Source organism: Pleurodeles waltl, chromosome 3_1, assembly GCF_031143425.1.
Source record: "Pleurodeles waltl isolate 20211129_DDA chromosome 3_1, aPleWal1.hap1.20221129, whole genome shotgun sequence".
Classification (NCBI taxonomy): domain Eukaryota; kingdom Metazoa; phylum Chordata; class Amphibia; order Caudata; family Salamandridae; genus Pleurodeles; species Pleurodeles waltl.
Window position 1 is genome coordinate 1,395,827 of NC_090440.1, and position 18,384 is coordinate 1,414,210.

An 18,384-nucleotide genomic window follows, 5' to 3' on the forward strand; every position below is an offset into this window, starting at 1 on the left:
TGTTTTTCTCATTATCTCCTATGGACTTGCCTCCAAAAGTGGGGCTGTGTCCAGAGGGGCGGGCATCTCCACTAGCTGGAGTGCCCTGGGCCATTGTAACACGAAGCCTGAGCCTTTTGAGGCTCACTGCTAGGTGTTACAGTTCCTGGAGGTGGGAGATGTTAAGCACCTCCACCCAGTGTGTTTCTGGCCTCAGAGAGCACCAAGGCTCTCACCTCAGGGAGGTCAGAAACTCGTCTCTCAGCAGCAGGTTGGCACTGACCAGTCAGTCCTGCACTGAAGGGTTGGGTAAAATACAGGGGGCATCTCTAAGATGCCCTATGTGTGCATTTTTTAATAAATCCAGCACTGGCATCAGTGAGGGTTTATTATTCTGAGAAGTTGGATACCAAACTTCCCAGTATTCAGTGTAGCCATTATGGAGCTGTGGAGTTCGTTTTGACAAACTCCCAGACCATATACTTAATATGGCCACACTGTACTTACAATGTCTAAGAATAGACTTAGACACTGTAGGGGCATATTGCTCATGCAGCTATGCCCTCACCTGTGGTATAGTGCACCCTGCCTTAGGGCTATAAGGCCTGCTAGAGGGGTGACTTACCTATGCCACAGGCAGTATTGTGTGTGCTTGGCAACCTCGAGGGGATGCCATGTTGACTTTGCCTTTTTCTCCCCACCAACACACAATCTGCAATGGCAGTGTGAATGTGTTAGGTGAGGGGTCCCTTAGGGTGGCACAACACATGCTGCAGCCCTTAGGGACCTTCCCTGGTCACAGGGCTCTTGGTACCACTGGTACCTTTTACAAGGGACTTACCTACGTGCCAGGGGTGTGCCAATTGTGGAAACAATGGTACATTTTTAGTGAAAGAACACTGGTGCTGGGGCCTGGTTAGCAGGGTTCCAGCACACTTCTTAGTCAAGTCAGTATCAATATCAGGCAAAAAGTGGGGGTAAACTGCAACAGGGAGCCATTTTCCTACATAGCAATAACAGGTCATGAACCCAGTCCACCGTGAAGAGAGGGAAAACTACCCTCATGGGAATAACAGACACCAGCGCCCTGTTTCTGCTCGAGTTCAATTCGTTCACGGTCAATCTGGTTTCAGTCTCCTATATACCTTAAACAAACCAGAGAGGAGAATTCTAGAAAACCCCTCCCATCATGTGAATTATTGTTCAAAATGCTGGCTACCTCAGGTCACTTTAGAAAGAAACACATTGAAACTGGCGAAGAAGGCGCTGTCCCAAAACTGAACCGTTCCCTGCCGTACCATAAACATCTTCCTAGTACATCCTTATCCCTCCAACTCCTCCATATTATGTCATAGCCCTCAACGATAAAGAACACGCAAAGAGAAAACATGAGCGAAAAACACATTGCATAACGTGCACGGAGAAAATACCTGCGTAGTGTTTAAAGCTAACTTACAGGAAAAATGGATACTGTAATCAGAATAGAACTGGTGGTCACCAATGTGACGGTGTGCAGCTAGGCTAAGTGCAAAGTGGAGTCAGTGGATCAGTGATTGAATACAGATATCATTACATAGGTCCAGGAGAATAAGGGCCACCTTGTCGGCTCCATCCAGAGGCATGCAGTTGTCATCCGTGGCTGCAATGAGGGCAGTTTCTGTGTTGTGGTTGGGTTTGAAACCAGACTGAGTGGAGTTGAGGAGTTTGTGGTCGTTGAGGTATTCGGTGAGGCGCCTGCTGATGATTTTTTCTAAGACCTTGGCGGGAATGGTAGCCAGGAGATCAATCTATAGTTGACAAGCATTCAGGGGTCCATGGTGGATTTCTTCAGCAATAAGAGGAAAGTCGCATGTTTCCAAGCATCTGGGAAGGTCACAGAAGCGGTGGAGGCATTCAGAAGGGGTGCGAGTATGACGCTGATGGGTGCAGTCTTCTGGAGTAGGTGTGGTCAGGGAGGGGCCTGATGGGGCTCCTGAGTGGATGGATTTCATGGTGGCAACGATTTCTTCTGAGGTGACGATTGGCAATCATACACGGAAGGCAGCTTTTGTAGTTATTACCTCTGCCCGCAGAGTAAGTGAGTTTCAAGCTTTAGGTTTGAATACATTTGTATTAACCTTTTGGCATTGCGTTCAAGGTTCTGTAAATTATTGTAAATACACATAGATGTCCCAACTATGAACCGCAAGCCATTTGCTCTGCTCCTCCTGCTCCCTGGGTCCCTTTATTGAGTAGCGTTGTCATATCAACTGTAAATTAGGCCCCCTAGAGTCTGTTGTCTGCCACATCAGGCCCCAGGAAGCCTTTGACGCTGGCAGACTGTGGTTGCAATAGTGCTCAAGCCTGAAGGTACTCAGAAGCTGCAGTGGTCGAGGGCATTTTGGGCATGACAGCTCCCTGTAGACTCTACTGAATTAGCCTTGGAGGTGTCTCCCTTTTTTTAGTCACTGTTTTTTCCTCCCCTTATGTAAGTTTTGACAACTTCTCCATGCTGAGAAACCACTCTTTGATCCATTTGTGCTCAGATGGTATGGCTGGTTGTCCCCAAAGGCATAGGATGGTTTGTTTGGCTGCCAGCAGGAGGTGGGATATCAGTTTACCCAGTGAACCAAACAATGGATAAGCAGTCAGAATTGAACCCTCCTAAAGGATGACCTCAGCGCACCTTGCTAGGTCAGATCATGTAATGTGTTCTATTGCAGACAGTATTGAGGTCCAGAAGGGCTGTATCTTGGAGCATGACCCAAGTAAACATGTAATGAATCCCTCCTCCCGACAGCCTCTCCAGCAGAAAGGACTATGAACCCTTTAGTTTGGCCAGATAGTTAGGAGTATAATGCCACTGGTATTGTATCTTCAAGCTGGTTTCCGTCACTCCTGAGTGTGATGCATAGTTGTTTGCCACAGTCACGATTTCAGCCCATTGATCGTGGTCTAGTGTCTTACCTAACTCCATGTCCCAGGTGCGCTGATATGTGTGTTTAGCAGGGTTGTGCATATTGTGTAGCATGTTGTATATGATGGAAATCGTATGTTTATCGTCCATGCAGTTTAGGAGATACTTTGCAAAATGTGTGAGGGTTCTCATTCCTTCTTGCTTGATTTTAGGGTTCAAAAGCCAGTGACGTAGTTGCAGATATCAGTATTTTTCAGCCTCTGGGAGGTGGACATCCTCCTTTAAGTGTTCAAAGGATTTGAGTGATCCTTGCGAGGACATGTCCCATAATGTTTTGCACCCTCCCTCCAAGCACTTGTCAAAGGGGGTTCTAGTCAGACCCAGAGTAAATTTGCAGTTGCCCCAAAGGGGCGTGAAGGGAGAGGGGAATGTGGTGAGGCTCCCCCTCACACCCAACCACATTCCAGAACTCCAAGGTCACCCGTGTGATGGGAAACATATAGAGCGATTTTGTTCATTCGGATCTGAGTCACCAGGGAATTTTCCAAAAGAGTCCCACCACTATTGTGTGGTCAATCATGCAACAACCTTTTTCAACCTTTTTCGATTTCTCACTGTATCCACTGGATGATGTAACACAGATGCGCCGCCACTTAATAATTGGCCAAGTTGGGGGTTCTCAAACCTACTGCCCGAGTGTAGTAGGCTGGCCTGGCTTGTAGTGCGTACCAAAGGTACTTTACACCTTGTGCCAGGTCCAGTTATCCCTTATTAGTAGAATAGAGGTGTTTCTAGCAGCTTAGGCTGATAGAAGGTAGCTATGGCAAAGCAGCTTAGGCTGAACTAGGAGACATGCAAAGCTCCTACTATACCACTTATATCATATGCACAATATCATAAGAAAACACAATACACAGAGTTACTAAAAATAAAGGTACTTTATTTTTATGACAATATGCCACAAGTATCTCAGTGAGTACCCTCAGTAAGAAGGTAAGTAATATACACAAGTTATATGTACACAAACCCAAAACAGGTACGTAAGAGTCAGAAAAGTAATGCAAACAGTGTAGAATTACAAAAGGTTGCAATAGGCAGACATAGGTCTAGGGGCAACACAAACCATATACTCCAAAAGTGGAATGCGAATCACGAATGGACCCCAGGCCTATGGGAGCTTGTAGAGGGTCGCTGGGACTGTAAGAAAACAGCCAGGGTGTCCAAGATACCCCACCCCAAGACCCTGACAAGTAGGAGTAAAGTACACCTACTACCCCAAAAGAGCACAATAGTCGTGATAGGTGGATTCTGCAAGAACAACAAACACCAGCAAGGCACTGAAGGTGGATTCCTGTACCTGAGGACCTGCAAAGCAAGGGGACCAAGTCCAGGAGTCCCAATAGTGTCTGGGGGGGCAGGAGCCCAGAAAACCCCGGAAGAAGGTGCAAGGAAGCTGCCTCTGGGTGGAAGAAGCTTGGAGTTCTGCAACAACGAAGAGGACTAGGAATTTCTCCTTTGGATGGAAACAAGCCTTGCTAGATGCAAGGGTCGCAGTAGAGGTTTTTGGGTGCTGCTGGGGACCAGGAAGGACCAGGATGTCGCCCCTTGGAGGAGGAGATAGAGGGGGCGCTCAGCAACTCAGAGAGCCCCCACAGAAGCAGGCAGCACCCGCAGAAGTACCCGAACAGGCAGTTAGAAGGTTTGTGAACCGGAGCTGGCTCAGAGTCACAAAGGAGGGTCCCACGACGCCAGAGGCCAACTCAGAGGGTTGAGCACTGCAGGACGGAGTGCTGGGGACCCAGGCTAGGCTGTGCACGAAGGAAATCTTGAAAGAGTGCACAGGAGCCGGAGCAGCTGCAAATCACGCAGTACACAGGTTTGCATTCTAGCGTGGGGACGCAAGAACTTACCTCCACCAAACTTGGACTGAAGGATCACTAGACTGTGGGAGTCACTTGGATAGAGTTCCTGTGTTCCAGGGACCACACTCGTCAGGATGAGAGGGGACCCAGAGGACCGGTGATGCAGTCTTTTGGTGCCTGCGTTAGCAGGGGGAAGATTCCGTCGACCCACGGGAGATTTCTTCTTGGCTTCTAGCGCAGGGTTAAGGCAGGTGACCCCCAGAGCATGCACCACCTGGAAACAGTCGAGAAAGCCGGCAGGATGAGGCGCTACAATGTTGCTGGTAGTCGTCTTGCTACTTTGTTGCGGTTTTGCAGGCGTCCTGGAGCAGTCAACGGTCGATCCTTGGTAGAAGTCGAAGAGGGCGATGCAGAGGAACTCTGGTGAGCTCTTGCATTCGTTATCTGAAGAATTCCCCAAAGCAGAGACCCTAACTAGCCAGAAAAGGAGGTTTGGCTACCAATAAAGGAGGCTTGGTTACCAAGAAAGGTAAGAGCCTATCAGAGGGAGTCTCTGACGTCACCTGCTGGCACTGGCCACTCAGATCAGTCCAGTGTGCCCCCAACACCTCTGTTTCCAAGATGGCAGAGGTCTGGGACACACTGGAGGAGCTCTGGGCACCTCCCCTGGGAGGTACTGGTCAGGTAAGTGGTCACTCCCCTTTCCTTTGTCCAGTTTCGCGCCAGAGCAGGGCTGGGGGATCCCTGAACCGGTGTAGACTGGCTTATGCAGAGATGGGCACCATCTGTGCCCATCAAAGCATTTCCAGAAGCTGGGGGAGGCTACTCCTCCCCAGCCCTTCACACCCATTTCCAAAGGGAGAGGGTGTAACACCCTCTCTCAGAGGGAATCCTTTGTTCTGCCCTCCTGGGCCAGGGCTGCCTGGACCCCAGGAGGGCAGAAACCTGTCTGAGGGGTTGGCAGCAGCTGCAGTGGAAACCCCGGAAAGGCAGTTTGGCAGTTCCCGGGTTCTGTGCTAGAGACCCGGGGGATCATGGAATTGTCCCCCCAATACCAGTATGGTATTGGGGGACAATTCCATGATCTTAGACATGTTACATGGCCATGTTCGGCGTTACCATTGTGATGCTATACATAGGTAGTGACATATGTATAGTGCACGCGTGTAATGGTGTCCCCGCACTCACAAAGTCCGGGGAATTTGCCCTGAACGATGTGGGGGCACCTTGGCTATTGCCAGGGTGCCCACACACTAAGTAGCTTGGCACCCAACCTTCACCAGGTAAAGGTTAGACATATAGGTGACTTATAAGTTACTTATGTGCAGTGAAAATGGCTGTGAAATAACGTGGACATTATTTCACGCAGGCTGCAGTGGCAGGCCTGTGTAAGAATTGTCTGAGCTCCCTATGGGTGGCAAAAGACATGCTGCAGCCCATAGGGATCTCCTGGAGCCCCAATACCCTGGGTACCTCAGTACCATATACAAGGGAATTGTATGGGTGTACCAGTGTGCCAATGAGAATTGGTACATTTAGTCACTAGCCTGCAGTGACAAATTTAGAAAGCAGAGAGAGCATTAACACTGAGGTTCTGGTTAGCAGAGCCTCAGTGATACAGTTAGGCACCACACAGGGAACACATACAGGGCACATACTATGAGCACTGGGGTCCTGCCTGGCAGGATCCCAGTGACACAAGGGCTAAAACAGCATACATACAGTGAAATATGGGGGTAACATGCCAGGCAAGATGGTACTTTCCTACACCGAAGGTGCAATCAACCTTTTTTTAACTGGTCCTCTCCACCTTGCCTTCCCATATAAAGTTGTCTCAAGTCGATTGGATATCGGCTATGCGTTCCCTCAGTATTTGGAGGGTTAGAGTTTCGAACGGGTGGAAAACCTTGGGTCGGATCGGCATTTTGTATGCTGCTATCCTACAGAGGAGTGAGAGGGATCTATGCTTCAAACAATTAAATTTGCATTGGATATGGCATTTTATGAGCTAGAGGTTTAGATCTCTCGTTGTTGCCATGGTGGAAGCCAACACCAGTTCCAAGTGTTTTGCCACCCATCGGAGGAAGGTAATCGCTTCTGCCTGTTGAACTTCTGACCGAGGGGTTGATATATTCAACATTTCAGATTTGGTGACAGTAATCTTGAACCCTGAAATTCCATGACAATAATGTAATTCCTCCACCACATAGGGTCCGTCAGAGACAAGAGAATATTGTTGGCTAACCTGGTCATTTTAAGTTATTATTGGCCGAACCGGATTCCTGTAATCCGGGGTTTACTCTGAATTTGTTGTGCCAGTGGTTCCAACGTGAGAACAAAAAGGAGAGGGGGCTGCCCTGCTATGTGCCGCGCTGTATGTGCACCCAGTATGAGATGAGGCCATTATTTCAGATTCTAGCCTGTGGAGCTTGATATCCTGCAGTAAGCCAGGACATGAGTATGGATCCCACCCCCACAGCCTTCAGCATGTCAGCCAAAAAATCCCAGTCAGCCCTGTTGAATGCTTTTTCAGCATCTAAAGTGACTGCTTGTTTGGTGCCCGTAGTGCCAATGTTATGTGCTTTTTGTATTGTCTCCTGCTTGGTGTGGGAATGAAGCCTGATTTTTCCGATTGTACCAAATTCTCCAGCAGGGTTTGGATCCTCAAGGTTGTTATCTTGGTGAGATTTTGCCATCAGTGTTAAGGAGGGAGATTGGCCGGTATGACCTGCAGGTTTAAGAATCAGAGCAATAGTGGATTTATTCATAGTGGGCGTGACCCTTCCGTCCTTGAGAATCTCTCCATACACTTTGTGTAGGACCTTCAGAAATGTCGGCCCAAAACATTTATAGAAGGCTGCTGTAATGCCATCTGGACTTGGTGCCATGGAGGGTCTCAATTTAGATATGGCTCCTAAAACTTTCCTCACCTTCGAGCGGTTGGTCAATGGGCCCTCTGCAAGATATCGCGACTGCTCCTGGAGGCCATTTTACTGGTTGAAATATATTTGGGTGTAGAACGTCTAGGAGCATGCCACCTTTTCCCTGTCGTCAGTGCATATGGTGCCCTGTAGGGATTGTACTTCAGATATAGTGGTTGGAGCCAGACTAGCCCTTAGGACGTTTGCCATCCTTCGCCCCAACTTATTCTCATGGTCGTAATATTTATATACTAGTGCCTTGAGACCCTCATGTGTGAGTAGCGCGCTCTATACATTTTTTGATTGATTGATTGTTCAGGTGTACAGGAAGGTATGTGGATCTGTTGGTTTCGAGGGTTCTCAGTTGGCCTTGAACGGCTAGGACGTTTATCCATATTTTGGGGAATGGGTTCTCTTATGCTCTATCTTGAGTGTGTCAAGCTCTGTGATAGTTTAAGGTGCAGTGCCTCTCAGAGTTTACGGAGACGCGAGGCTCCCACTGTAGGCATACCTCAAAGGACTCTCTTAGGGCATCCCAGAGGGTGGTCGCACTTACCTTCCCATTATTGTTATGGAGGAGATAATCTTTAATTCCCTTTGTGATATTGGTTATTGTCACTGGGTCCCTCTGGAGGTTATCTTGGAGCCTCCGGATACCGGCAGGTCAGGATTGTGAAGCTTTCCCTCCCTGTGTGGTCAGTATCCAGTGTGGAGTCCATAACCAGGTTAAGGTCTCCACCAATAATTAGAGGTGCACCAGACCAGGCCGAGAGGGTGTAGATTGTAGGAAAGTATAATATTTCTGTCGTAGTTACCCCCACTTTTTGCCTGGTTTCAGTGTGTTTAAACTGTAGTTAACTGGGATCCTGCTAATCAGGACCCTAGTGTCTGTGCTCTCGCCTCTAAATTTGGATGCTGGTAAAACCTTTATACCCACAATTAGCTTACTGGTGCACCCATGTAAGTCCCTAGTATATGGTACTAAGGTACCCAGGGCATTGGTGCACCAGGGGTCTCCCATGGGCTGCAGTATGTGTTATACCACCCATCGGAGCCCATGCAAAACGTGTCTACAGGCCTGTCATTGCGGCCTTCGTGAAATGGTGCATGCACCTTTCAATTCAGATAGAAGGCTTTCCTTACATTGCGATCACCGCACTTGGACACTGTAAGTTACACCTCTGGTAGGCCCTTCAGCCCAAGGACAGGGTGCATCTCTCTAAGCATGAGCAGGGCACCCCTACAAAACCCAGACTCCATTCCCTGGGCTCTGTAAGTGCAGGGAAGCCATCTTAAGGTATGTAGTAAACACTGGTCAACATGAATGGTCCAACCACATAATGGCTTCCTAGGGATGTTGGTATTAAAGATGTTGGAATCATGCACCTACACCGATTCCAGTGCAAGTTGCATGATCCCAGGTACTCTGGGGGTTCCTTAGAAGATCCCCCATTTCTGCCTGTGCAGCCTTATGGGGTCTGCCTGCCAGCCCATGCTGCTTCCGATCCCAGACACTGTTCTGCCCTCCTACTGATGACCCTAACTCAAGCAGGGGAGGTCAGAACAAAAGATTTCCTGCAAGAGAGAGGTGTGACAACATCTACCTTTGAAATAGGTGTCTCTGGGCTGGGGCGGGGTGGCCTCTGAGCGCCACCAGGCTGCTTTGAAGGGCACATTTTTTGCCCTCCTTGCATAATCTGATTTTCACCTGTTCAGGAACCCCCGGTTCCCACAGTAGCGCGAAACCACACAAACGACAGGGGAGTGACCACCCCCGTGTCCAGCTCCTCCCTTAGTAAGGTGCACAAACCTCTGTCAAGGGGCAGGTTGATTCTACCACCTTGGAAACAAGGTAGACAAAGGCCCCTTGGAGAATCTGAGTGGTTAGGCCAGGTAGATGATGTCCCTGACCGCCAATCAATCAGTCAGTATTTGTAAAGAGCGGCTACTCACCCGTGAGGGTCTGAAGGTGCCTCTGATAGGTGGGTCACTACAGATCGTGACCAACCCCCATTTAGGGTTACTTAAGGGGTCCCCCGAGGGTGGGTCCTCAGATTCGTCAAGCAAAACTTTGAGGGACACTCTGCAAGACTCTTCTGCTCCTGTCCTCCGGAACCACTGCTGGTCTGCTTTTGGAACTGAAACAAGACGTATTCAGTTGGGATGGCTCCCACTGCACATTATTTCTCCAGTTCCTGGAAGATTTCTGCAACATCCATGACTGTGCATCCTCCAGGGTCACAAGACTTCTGTTTTCATTCAAGAAGCAAGAAGGAATCTCTCTTGAAGTGAAGGAGTCACTCCCCTGCATACGCAGGTACCTCAAAATGACAACGACCGGATGGTGGAGCTTGCTGTCCCACAGACTATGAAAAGGCTCTGCTACACAGGTAGTGGTTCTGTGGTCCTCTCTGGGTCCCCCTTGTCTTCTGACCAACTTGTGAGACGGTGGGCCCTTGCTGCAGCCACTGGAGCGGAACCTGTGTGCACCACGACTGTTGCTCTTGCCAAGGCTTGTTGGCTCTTTCTCCAGGAGATCTTCACGCTTCAAGAAGCCCCCATCTCCAGCACTCTGCAACTTGAAGATCAGCTTCCACTTTGCAGCTCCTGTGATGTGGAACTCCTGTTTTGTTGTGCTGCTGAGGCCTCCCTGTGACTCCCTGTGCCTGCTGCCAGTGGGTCACTGTAGGAGGCTGGCCTGGCTTATAGTGGGTACCTGATGGTACTTACAACTTCTGCCAGGTCCAGTTATCCCTTATTAGTAGATTAGAAGTGTTCTAGCAGCTTAGCCTGATAGATGTAGCTATAGCAGAGCAGCTTAGGCTGAACTAGGAGACATGCAAAGCTCCTACTATACCACTTATGTCACTTAGCACTATATCACAAGAATCTCTATACTCCGAGTTACTAAAAATAAAGGTACTTTATTTTAGTGACAATGTGCCAAAAATATCTCAGAGGATATACTCCCTTAGGAGGTAAGTAAAATACACAAAATATACACACAAACCAAAATCAGGTAAGTAAACAGTTAGAAAAGTAGTGCAAACACTGTAGAATACAATAGGATGTGGTAGGCCTAGGGGCAACACAAACCATATACTAAGAAAGTGGAATGCGAACCACTTAGGGACCCCTGGCCTAGTGTAGTGTGTAGAGGGTTGCTGGGAGTGTAAGAAAACACTAAGGGTGTCCAAGATACCCCACCCCAAGACCCTGAAAAGTAGGAGTAAAGTGATACTGCTTTCCCAGAAACACACTAAACTCGTGATAGGAGATTCTGCAAAGACCACAACAGACTACAAAGCACTGAAGGCGGATTCCTGGACCTGAGGACCTGTAAAGGAAGGGGACCAAGTCCAAGAGTCACGAAAGTGTCCGGGGGGGCAGGAGCCCCCTGAAGGTACAAAATGGCTGCTTCTGGGTGGAAGAAGCTGAAGATTCTGCAATAACGAAAGGTGCCAGGAACTTCTCCTTTGTGCAGAAGATGTCCCACGGAGTGCTGGAGGATGCAGAGCGGTTTCTTTGGAGAAAGACCGCAAACATGCCTTGCTAGCTGCAAAGGTCGCAGTTGAAGAAAAAGGGTGCTGCCCGGGCCCAGGAAGGACCAGGAGGTCGCCACTTGGAAGAGGAGACCGGGGGGGCCCTCAGCAACACAGAGAGCCCATGCACAAGAAGGCAGCACCCTCAGAAGTACTTGAACACGGGTTCAAGAAAACTGAGCACGGCGGTCGTCTCAACACTACAAAAGAGGGTCCCACAAAGCCAGTGGTCAACTCAGCGAGTTGAACAATGCAGGACGGAGTGCTGGGGACCTGGGTAGGCTGTGCACGAAGGATTTCTTGCAAAAGTGCACAGAAGCCCTAGCAGCTGCAGTTCATGCAGTACACAGGATTACTGTCTGGTGAGGGGAGGCAAGGACTTACCTCCTCCAAATTTGGACACTTGAACCACTGGACTGTCGGGGTCACTTGGATCCAGCTCCTGTGTTCCAGGGACTACGCTCGTCAGGATGAGAGGGGTCCCAGAGTACCGGTGACGCTGAAGTTTGGTGCCTGCGTTAGCATGCACCACCAGGAAACAGTAGAGAAAGCCAGCATCATTATGGGGTTACAATGTCGCTGGTAGTCTTCTTGCTACGTTGTTGCAGTTTTGCAGGCGTCCAGGAGCAGTCAGCGGTCGATCCTTGGCAGAAGTCGAAGAGGGAGATGCAGAGGAACTCTGGTGAATTCTTGCATGTCGTTATCTGAGGAAAAGCCCACAGGAGAGACCTTAAATAGCCCTCAGAGGAGGATTGGCCACCTAGTGAGGTAAGCACCTATCAGGAGGTCTCCATTGTGCCTCTACACCTCTGGATTCTAGATGGCAGAGGTCTGGAACACACTGGAGGAGCTCTGGGCACCACCCCTGGGGTTGTGATGGACAGGGGAGTGGTCACTCCCCTTTCCCTTGTCCAGTTTCGTGCCCGAGCTGGGACTGGGGGTCCCTGAACCGGTGTAGACTGGCTTATGCGAGGAGGGCACCATCTGTGCCCTTCAGAACATTTCACTTAAGTGCAGTGAAAATGGCTGTGAAATAGTGTGTGCACTATTTCACGCAGGCTGCAGTGGCAGTCCTGTGTAAGAATTGTCAGAGCTCCCTATGGGTGGCAAAAGAAATGCTGCAGCCCATAGAGACCTCCTGGAACCCCAATATCCTGGGTACCTAGGTACCATATACTAGGGAATTATAAGGGGGGTCCAGTGTGCCAATCAGAATTGGTAAATTAAGTCACTAGCCTATAGTGACAACTTTAAAAGCAGAGAGAGAGTGTAGGAAGTTGGCTCTGTATGTACTATTTCAAAGTAAGAAATAGCATGCACAGACTCCAAGGGTTCCCCTGAGAGGTAAGATAGTGGCAAAAAGAGATAATTCTAATGCTCTATTTTGTGGTAGTGTGGTCGAGCAGTAGGCTTATCAGAGGGTAGTGTTAAGCATTTGTTGTACACACACAGGCAATAAATGGGGAACACACACTCAAAGACAATTTCAGGCCAATAGGTTTTACATAGAAAAATATATTTTCTTAGTTTATTTTAAGAACCACAGGTTCAAGATTTACAAACAATACTTTAAATGAAAGGTATTTCACTTAGGAACTTTAGGAACTTTGAATTAGCAAAATAGCATGTACAGTTTTGGCAAAAATGGCAATAAGCTATTTTAAAACTAGACACTGCAATTTTCAACAGTTCCTGGGGGAGGTAAGTGTTTGTTAGTTTTGCAGGTAAGTAAACCACCTACAGGGTTCAAAGTTGGGCCCAAGGTAGCCCGCCGTTGGGGGTTCCGGGCAACCCCAAAGTTACCACACCAGCAACTCAGGGCCGGTCAGGTGCAGAGGTCAAAGTGGTGCCCAAAACACATAGGCTTCAATGGAGAAGGGGGTGCCCCGGTTCCAGTCTGCCAGCAGGTAAGTACCTGCGTCTTCGGAGGGCAGACCAGGGGGGTTTTGTAGGGCACCGGGGGGGACACAAGCCAGCACAAAAAGTACACCCTCAGCGGCACGGGGGCGGCCGGGTGCAGAGTGCAAACAGGCGTCGGGTTTGCAATGGAGTTCAATGGGAGACCCAGGGGTCTCTTCAGCGAAGCAGGCAGGCAAAGGGGGGGGCTCCTCGGGGTAGCCACCACCTGGGCAAGAGAGAGGGCCACCTGGGGGTCGCTTCTGCACTGGAGGTCAGATCCTTCAGGTCCTGGGGGCTGCGGGTGCAGTGTCTTTACCAGACGTCGGGTTCTTGGAAGCGGGCAGTCGCGGTCAGGGGGAGCCTCTGGATTCCCTCTGCAGGCGTCGCTGTAGGGGACTCAGGGGGGTCAACTCTGGCTACTCACAGGCTCGCAGTCACCGAGGAGTCCTCCCTGTAGTGTTGTTTCTCCGCAGGTCGAGCCGGGGGTGTCGGGTGCAGAGTGCAAAGTCTCACGCTTCCGGCGGGAAACGTGTTGTCTTTAAAAGTTGCTTCTTTGTTGCAAAGTTGCAGTCTTTGTGGAACAGGGCCGCTGTCCTTGGGAGTTCTTGGTCCTTTTAGATGCAGGGTAGTCCTCTGAGGCTTCAGAGGTCGCTGGACCCTGGGGAACGCGTCGCTGTTGCAGTTTTCTTGAAATGGGGAGACAGGCCGGTAGAGCTGGGGCCAAAGCAGTTGGTGTCTCCTTCTTCTCTGCAGGGCTTTCAGGTCAGCAGTCCTTCTTCATCTTAGGTTGCAGGAATCTATCTTGTTAGGTTCTGTGAGCCCCTAAATACTCAATTTAGGGGTGTGTTTAGGTCTGAGGGGTTAGTAGCCAATGGCTACTAGCCCTGAGGGTGGCTACACCCTCTTTGTGCCTCCTCCCTGAGGGAAGGGGGGCACATCCCTAATCCTATTGGGGGAATCCTCCATCTGCAAGATGGAGGATTTCTAAAAGTCAGAGTCACCTCAGCTCAGGATACCTTAGGGGCTGTCCTGACTGGCCAGTGACTCCTCCTTGTTTTTCTCATTATCTCTCCTGGACTTGCCGCCAAAAGTGGGGGCTGTGTCCAGGGGGCGGGCATCTCCACTAGCTGGAGTGCCCTGGGGCATTGCAACACGAACCCTGAGCCTTTGAGGCTCACTGCTAGGTGTTACAGTTCCTGCAGGGCGGAGGTGTGAAGCACCTCCACCCAGAGCAGGCTTTTGTTTCTGTCCTCAGAGAGCACAAAGGCCCTCACCACATGGGGTCAGAAACTCGTCTCTCAGCAGCAGGCTGGCACAGACCAGTCAGTCCTGCACTGAACATTTGGGTAAAATACAGGGGGCATCTCTAAGATGCCCTCTGTGTGCATTTTGTAATAAATCCAACACTGGCATCAGTGTGGGTTTATTATTCTGAGAAGTTTGGTACCAAACTTCCCAGTATTCAGTGTAGCCATTATAGAGCTGTGGAGTTTGTTTTTGACAGACTCCCAGACCATATACTCTTATGGCTACCCTGCACTTACAATGTCTAAGGTTTTGCTTAGACACTGTAGGGGCACAGTGCTCGTGCACATATGCCCTCACCTGTGGTATAGTGCACCCTGCCTTAGGGCTGTAAGGCCTGCTAGAGGGGTGACTTACCTATGCCACAAGCAGTGTGAGGTTGGCATGGCACCCTGAGGGTAGTGCCATGTCGACTTAGTCATTTTCTCCCCACCAGCACACACAAGCTGGCAAGCAGTGTGTCTGTGCTGAGTGAGGGGTCCCTAGGGTGGCATAAGACATGCTGCAGCCCTTAGAGACCTTCCCTGGCATCAGGGCCCTTGGTACCAGGGACTTACAAGGGACTAACCTGGGTGCCAGGGTTGTGCCAATTGTGGAGACAATGGTACATTTTAGGTGAAAGAACACTGGTGTTGGGGCCTGGTTAGCAGGGCCCCAGCACACTTCTCAGTCAAGTCAGCATCAGTATCAGGCAAAAAGTGGGGGGTAATTGCCACAGGGAGCCATTTCCTTACAGAGAGCATAAGCACTGAGGTTCTGATTAGCAGAGCCTCAGTGACACAGTTAGGCACTATACAGACACACACATTAGGCCACAACCTATGAGCACTGGGGCCCTGGATAGCAGGATCCTAGTGAGACAGGCAAAAACATACTGACATACAGGTAAAAATGGGGGTAACATGCCAAGAAAGATGGTACTTTCCTACACCTTGCAGCTCAATTGCATTCTTAAAAAGGAACACCCTCTAATACAAACACTTTACGTCACTTGTACAGCAATCATACAACTGCTAAAGCAGTGCTACCCCTTCCACCCCTGCTAACTAGCTTCCTGCCTCCCAATTCCAGTTTTATGCCTACAGTTCTTGAACAGACGGTCTTCAACCCACCTCACTACCTTTCTCTACTTGTACCCAGTTCGATTCCCTTCAGTCAGGTGTTCTTGTTTGCATGTTGGAGAATTTGCCTCCTCTTGTGAGTATAGTTTCCTAACCTTTTCACAAGCCTCATCCGAAGAGCCACGTCTTGAGGTTCTTTCTGAAGATGGTGAGCGATGGGCTTTGCCTGAGGTGCAGGGGAAGGTTGTTCCAACTTTGCTGCAATGTAGGTGAAGGATCGTCCTCCGGCGGTGGTTTTGCGGATGCAAGGGATGGTGGCCAGCACCATCTGGGCGGAGCGGAGAGATCTGGTGGGGGTGTGGAAGGAGACGCAGTGGTTCAGGTAGGCTGGTCCTGCGTTGAGTTTGGCCTTGGATGTGTGGGTGACTACAGAGAATAGAATATCTATGCATATGTCCAGTTATTATTTATATTCTGATATTTCATTCATTCCTTTATTGGTGCTGGACATTCTGTGTAGGTTTCTCAGATAATCCTTCTGTTATAAATGATCTACAAACAGATGTTCTGAATACTCTTAAGACTTCCTGAATAAGCAATCAGTGTGAAGAACATCCTTACATGCGAAAATGTCAGTGGTGCATTCTTTATACACAATGTGTTTATTCAGCAGGGGATAGGACAGCGAACTCTGATGCGATGTTCAATGGAAACCACGCCCTGAAGGATCCTCTGGGAGCAGCCTCACTGAAGGGCTATGAGGATTCAAGTACAGGTCAGGAAGAACACATTCTACTCAGTCTGAGAGGGAAAGATTATGTACTCGACAGAAAAGGGACTGCGTCTAATAATGTCCAGATCAGAAAAGATGCAGTCTCTTGTTAGTCCCAGAACATTTATACAAGCAAAGCCTAGCTGTTGTATTCATACCAAGGCCGGGATACATAGTGAACACGATGGATGTCACTTGGGTGGGGCTAGATAAAGGGTGTGTGCTCCATCGTCCTCAGGCCTGATCAAGGGAGCAATGAAGGGACACCAGGCAGGGATAATGACCCCAACACTTGGAATAGACTCAGGTCCTTGCAGGGGTTGGGAGGACTGAGCTACCAGTTTAGTGCTTCCATCCTTAGGCAAGGCTGGGGAGCCTGCAGGGGGTCGGGAGGGCTCTTGGTACATGCTTAGAGCTTCTGTCCTGAGGAATCGCTGGGAAGCCTGCAGGGGGTTGCGAGGATGCAGCAACACTGGGGAGCCTGCAGGGGGATTGTGAGGATTCGGCAACGCTGGGGAGATTGCACAAGTTCTGTAGCCTACTCAAGGACTTGAGCGCTGGTATGGGGGACTTGTGGCTGTAGGGGTTATGTGTCCTTACTCTTGCTGAACACCAGAAAGCATTACATAAACGCCCACGGCTGTGGATTGGCCAGAAAGGGAAAGGGATGAAGACCAGAATCCCTTAACCCCTCCAGTCACCATTTGTACATACAAGGATGGTTAGTGTTGTAATCAATGATGGATGCTCCTAGGTTATAAAAGAAATAGGTTTATTAGCTTAGTTGTAGGTTACCGATAAGTCCCACCAGGAGCAGCATCCGACTGCTCAGACCTTCTCGCTCCAACTGTCCGCTCATCCCGTCAACATTCCAACCCTACAGTGACCTCACTCACCGGCTGAGCAGCAGGAACATTGAGGTAGTGGGGGGGACGCATAAGATAGAAAGAGGCCACAACATATCTCCCCCTTATGAAAACAATGAAATATTCAATAGAACGGAAATCGGAAAAAAAAACGCCCCCCCATCAACCGTCCTCCAAAATTATGTACCCGCCCATTGAAATAAACAGAACAAGTTAACAAATACTCACTCTGCATAACTACAATACTCCAATGGGATGTAAGATGGTAAAACACAGTTAATCAATACGTTCCACAAATTTACAATACAAGTGTACAAATAACACAAAACCTCCCTGCCCATCCAACAGAGAACATTAACTACCTGTTCCCCTCCACATCATGCACACTATATCAGGACCAGCCTGTTGCCTTCCACAACTCAACACTCAACAGGACTAGAGATTCTTCCACCTCTACTGCATTGAGATGTAACCACCTACCCCATCACCATTCACTTAAAGAGAACCAGGGTCTCACCTACCCTCCACTGCATTAGGGTGTAAACATGTACCCCTATCACCATCCAATTAAATAGAACCAGGGTCTCACCTACCCTCCCCTGCATTGGGGTGTAAACATGTACCCCATCACCATTCACTGAAACAGAACCAGGGTCTAACCTACCCTCTACTGCATTGGGGTGTAAGCATGTACCCCTATCACCATTCACTGAAACAGAGCCAGGGTCTCACCTACCCTCCCCTGCATTGGGGTGTAAACATGTACCCCCATCACCATTCACTTAAACAGGACCAGGATTTCACCTACCCTCTACTGCATTGGGGTGTAATCACATACTCCCATCACCCTATACTTGAACAGGACCAGGGTTTCACCTACCCTCTACTGCATTGGGATATAACTACCTACCCCCTTAACATTGGGCCTAAAACACTGCCCCCACATCCTTAACACCATAGGAAGGATTGACACATATCACTGGGGTGTACCCCTCTTGTCATTGGGCTTAACACACTGCCCCCCACATCCTTAACCCCATAGGAAGGATTGGCACATATCACAGGGGTGTATTCCCCTTAACATTGGGATTAACACACTGCCCCCACATTCTTAACCCCATAGGAAGGATTACCACATATCAGTGGGGTGTATCCTCCCCTTAACATTGGGCTTAACACACTTCCACCCACATTCTTAACCCTATAGGAAGGATTGACAAATATGGGTGTATTCCCCTTAACATTGGGCTTAACACACTGCCCCCACATCCTTAACCCCAT

At 49.3% G+C, this 18,384-nt stretch overlaps 1 protein-coding gene across 1 annotated transcript in view; it reads left to right on the plus strand.

The window, feature by feature from the left end:
* LOC138285943 (zinc finger protein Xfin-like) overlaps positions 1 to 18,384 on the plus strand; it is a 664,541-nt gene that overhangs the window by 101,417 nt on the left and 544,740 nt on the right. The window contains exon 4 of the mRNA XM_069226463.1: positions 16,136 to 16,240. Within this exon, the coding sequence (XP_069082564.1) occupies positions 16,136 to 16,240 (105 nt within the window). The remainder of the gene's footprint in view (positions 1 to 16,135; positions 16,241 to 18,384) is intronic.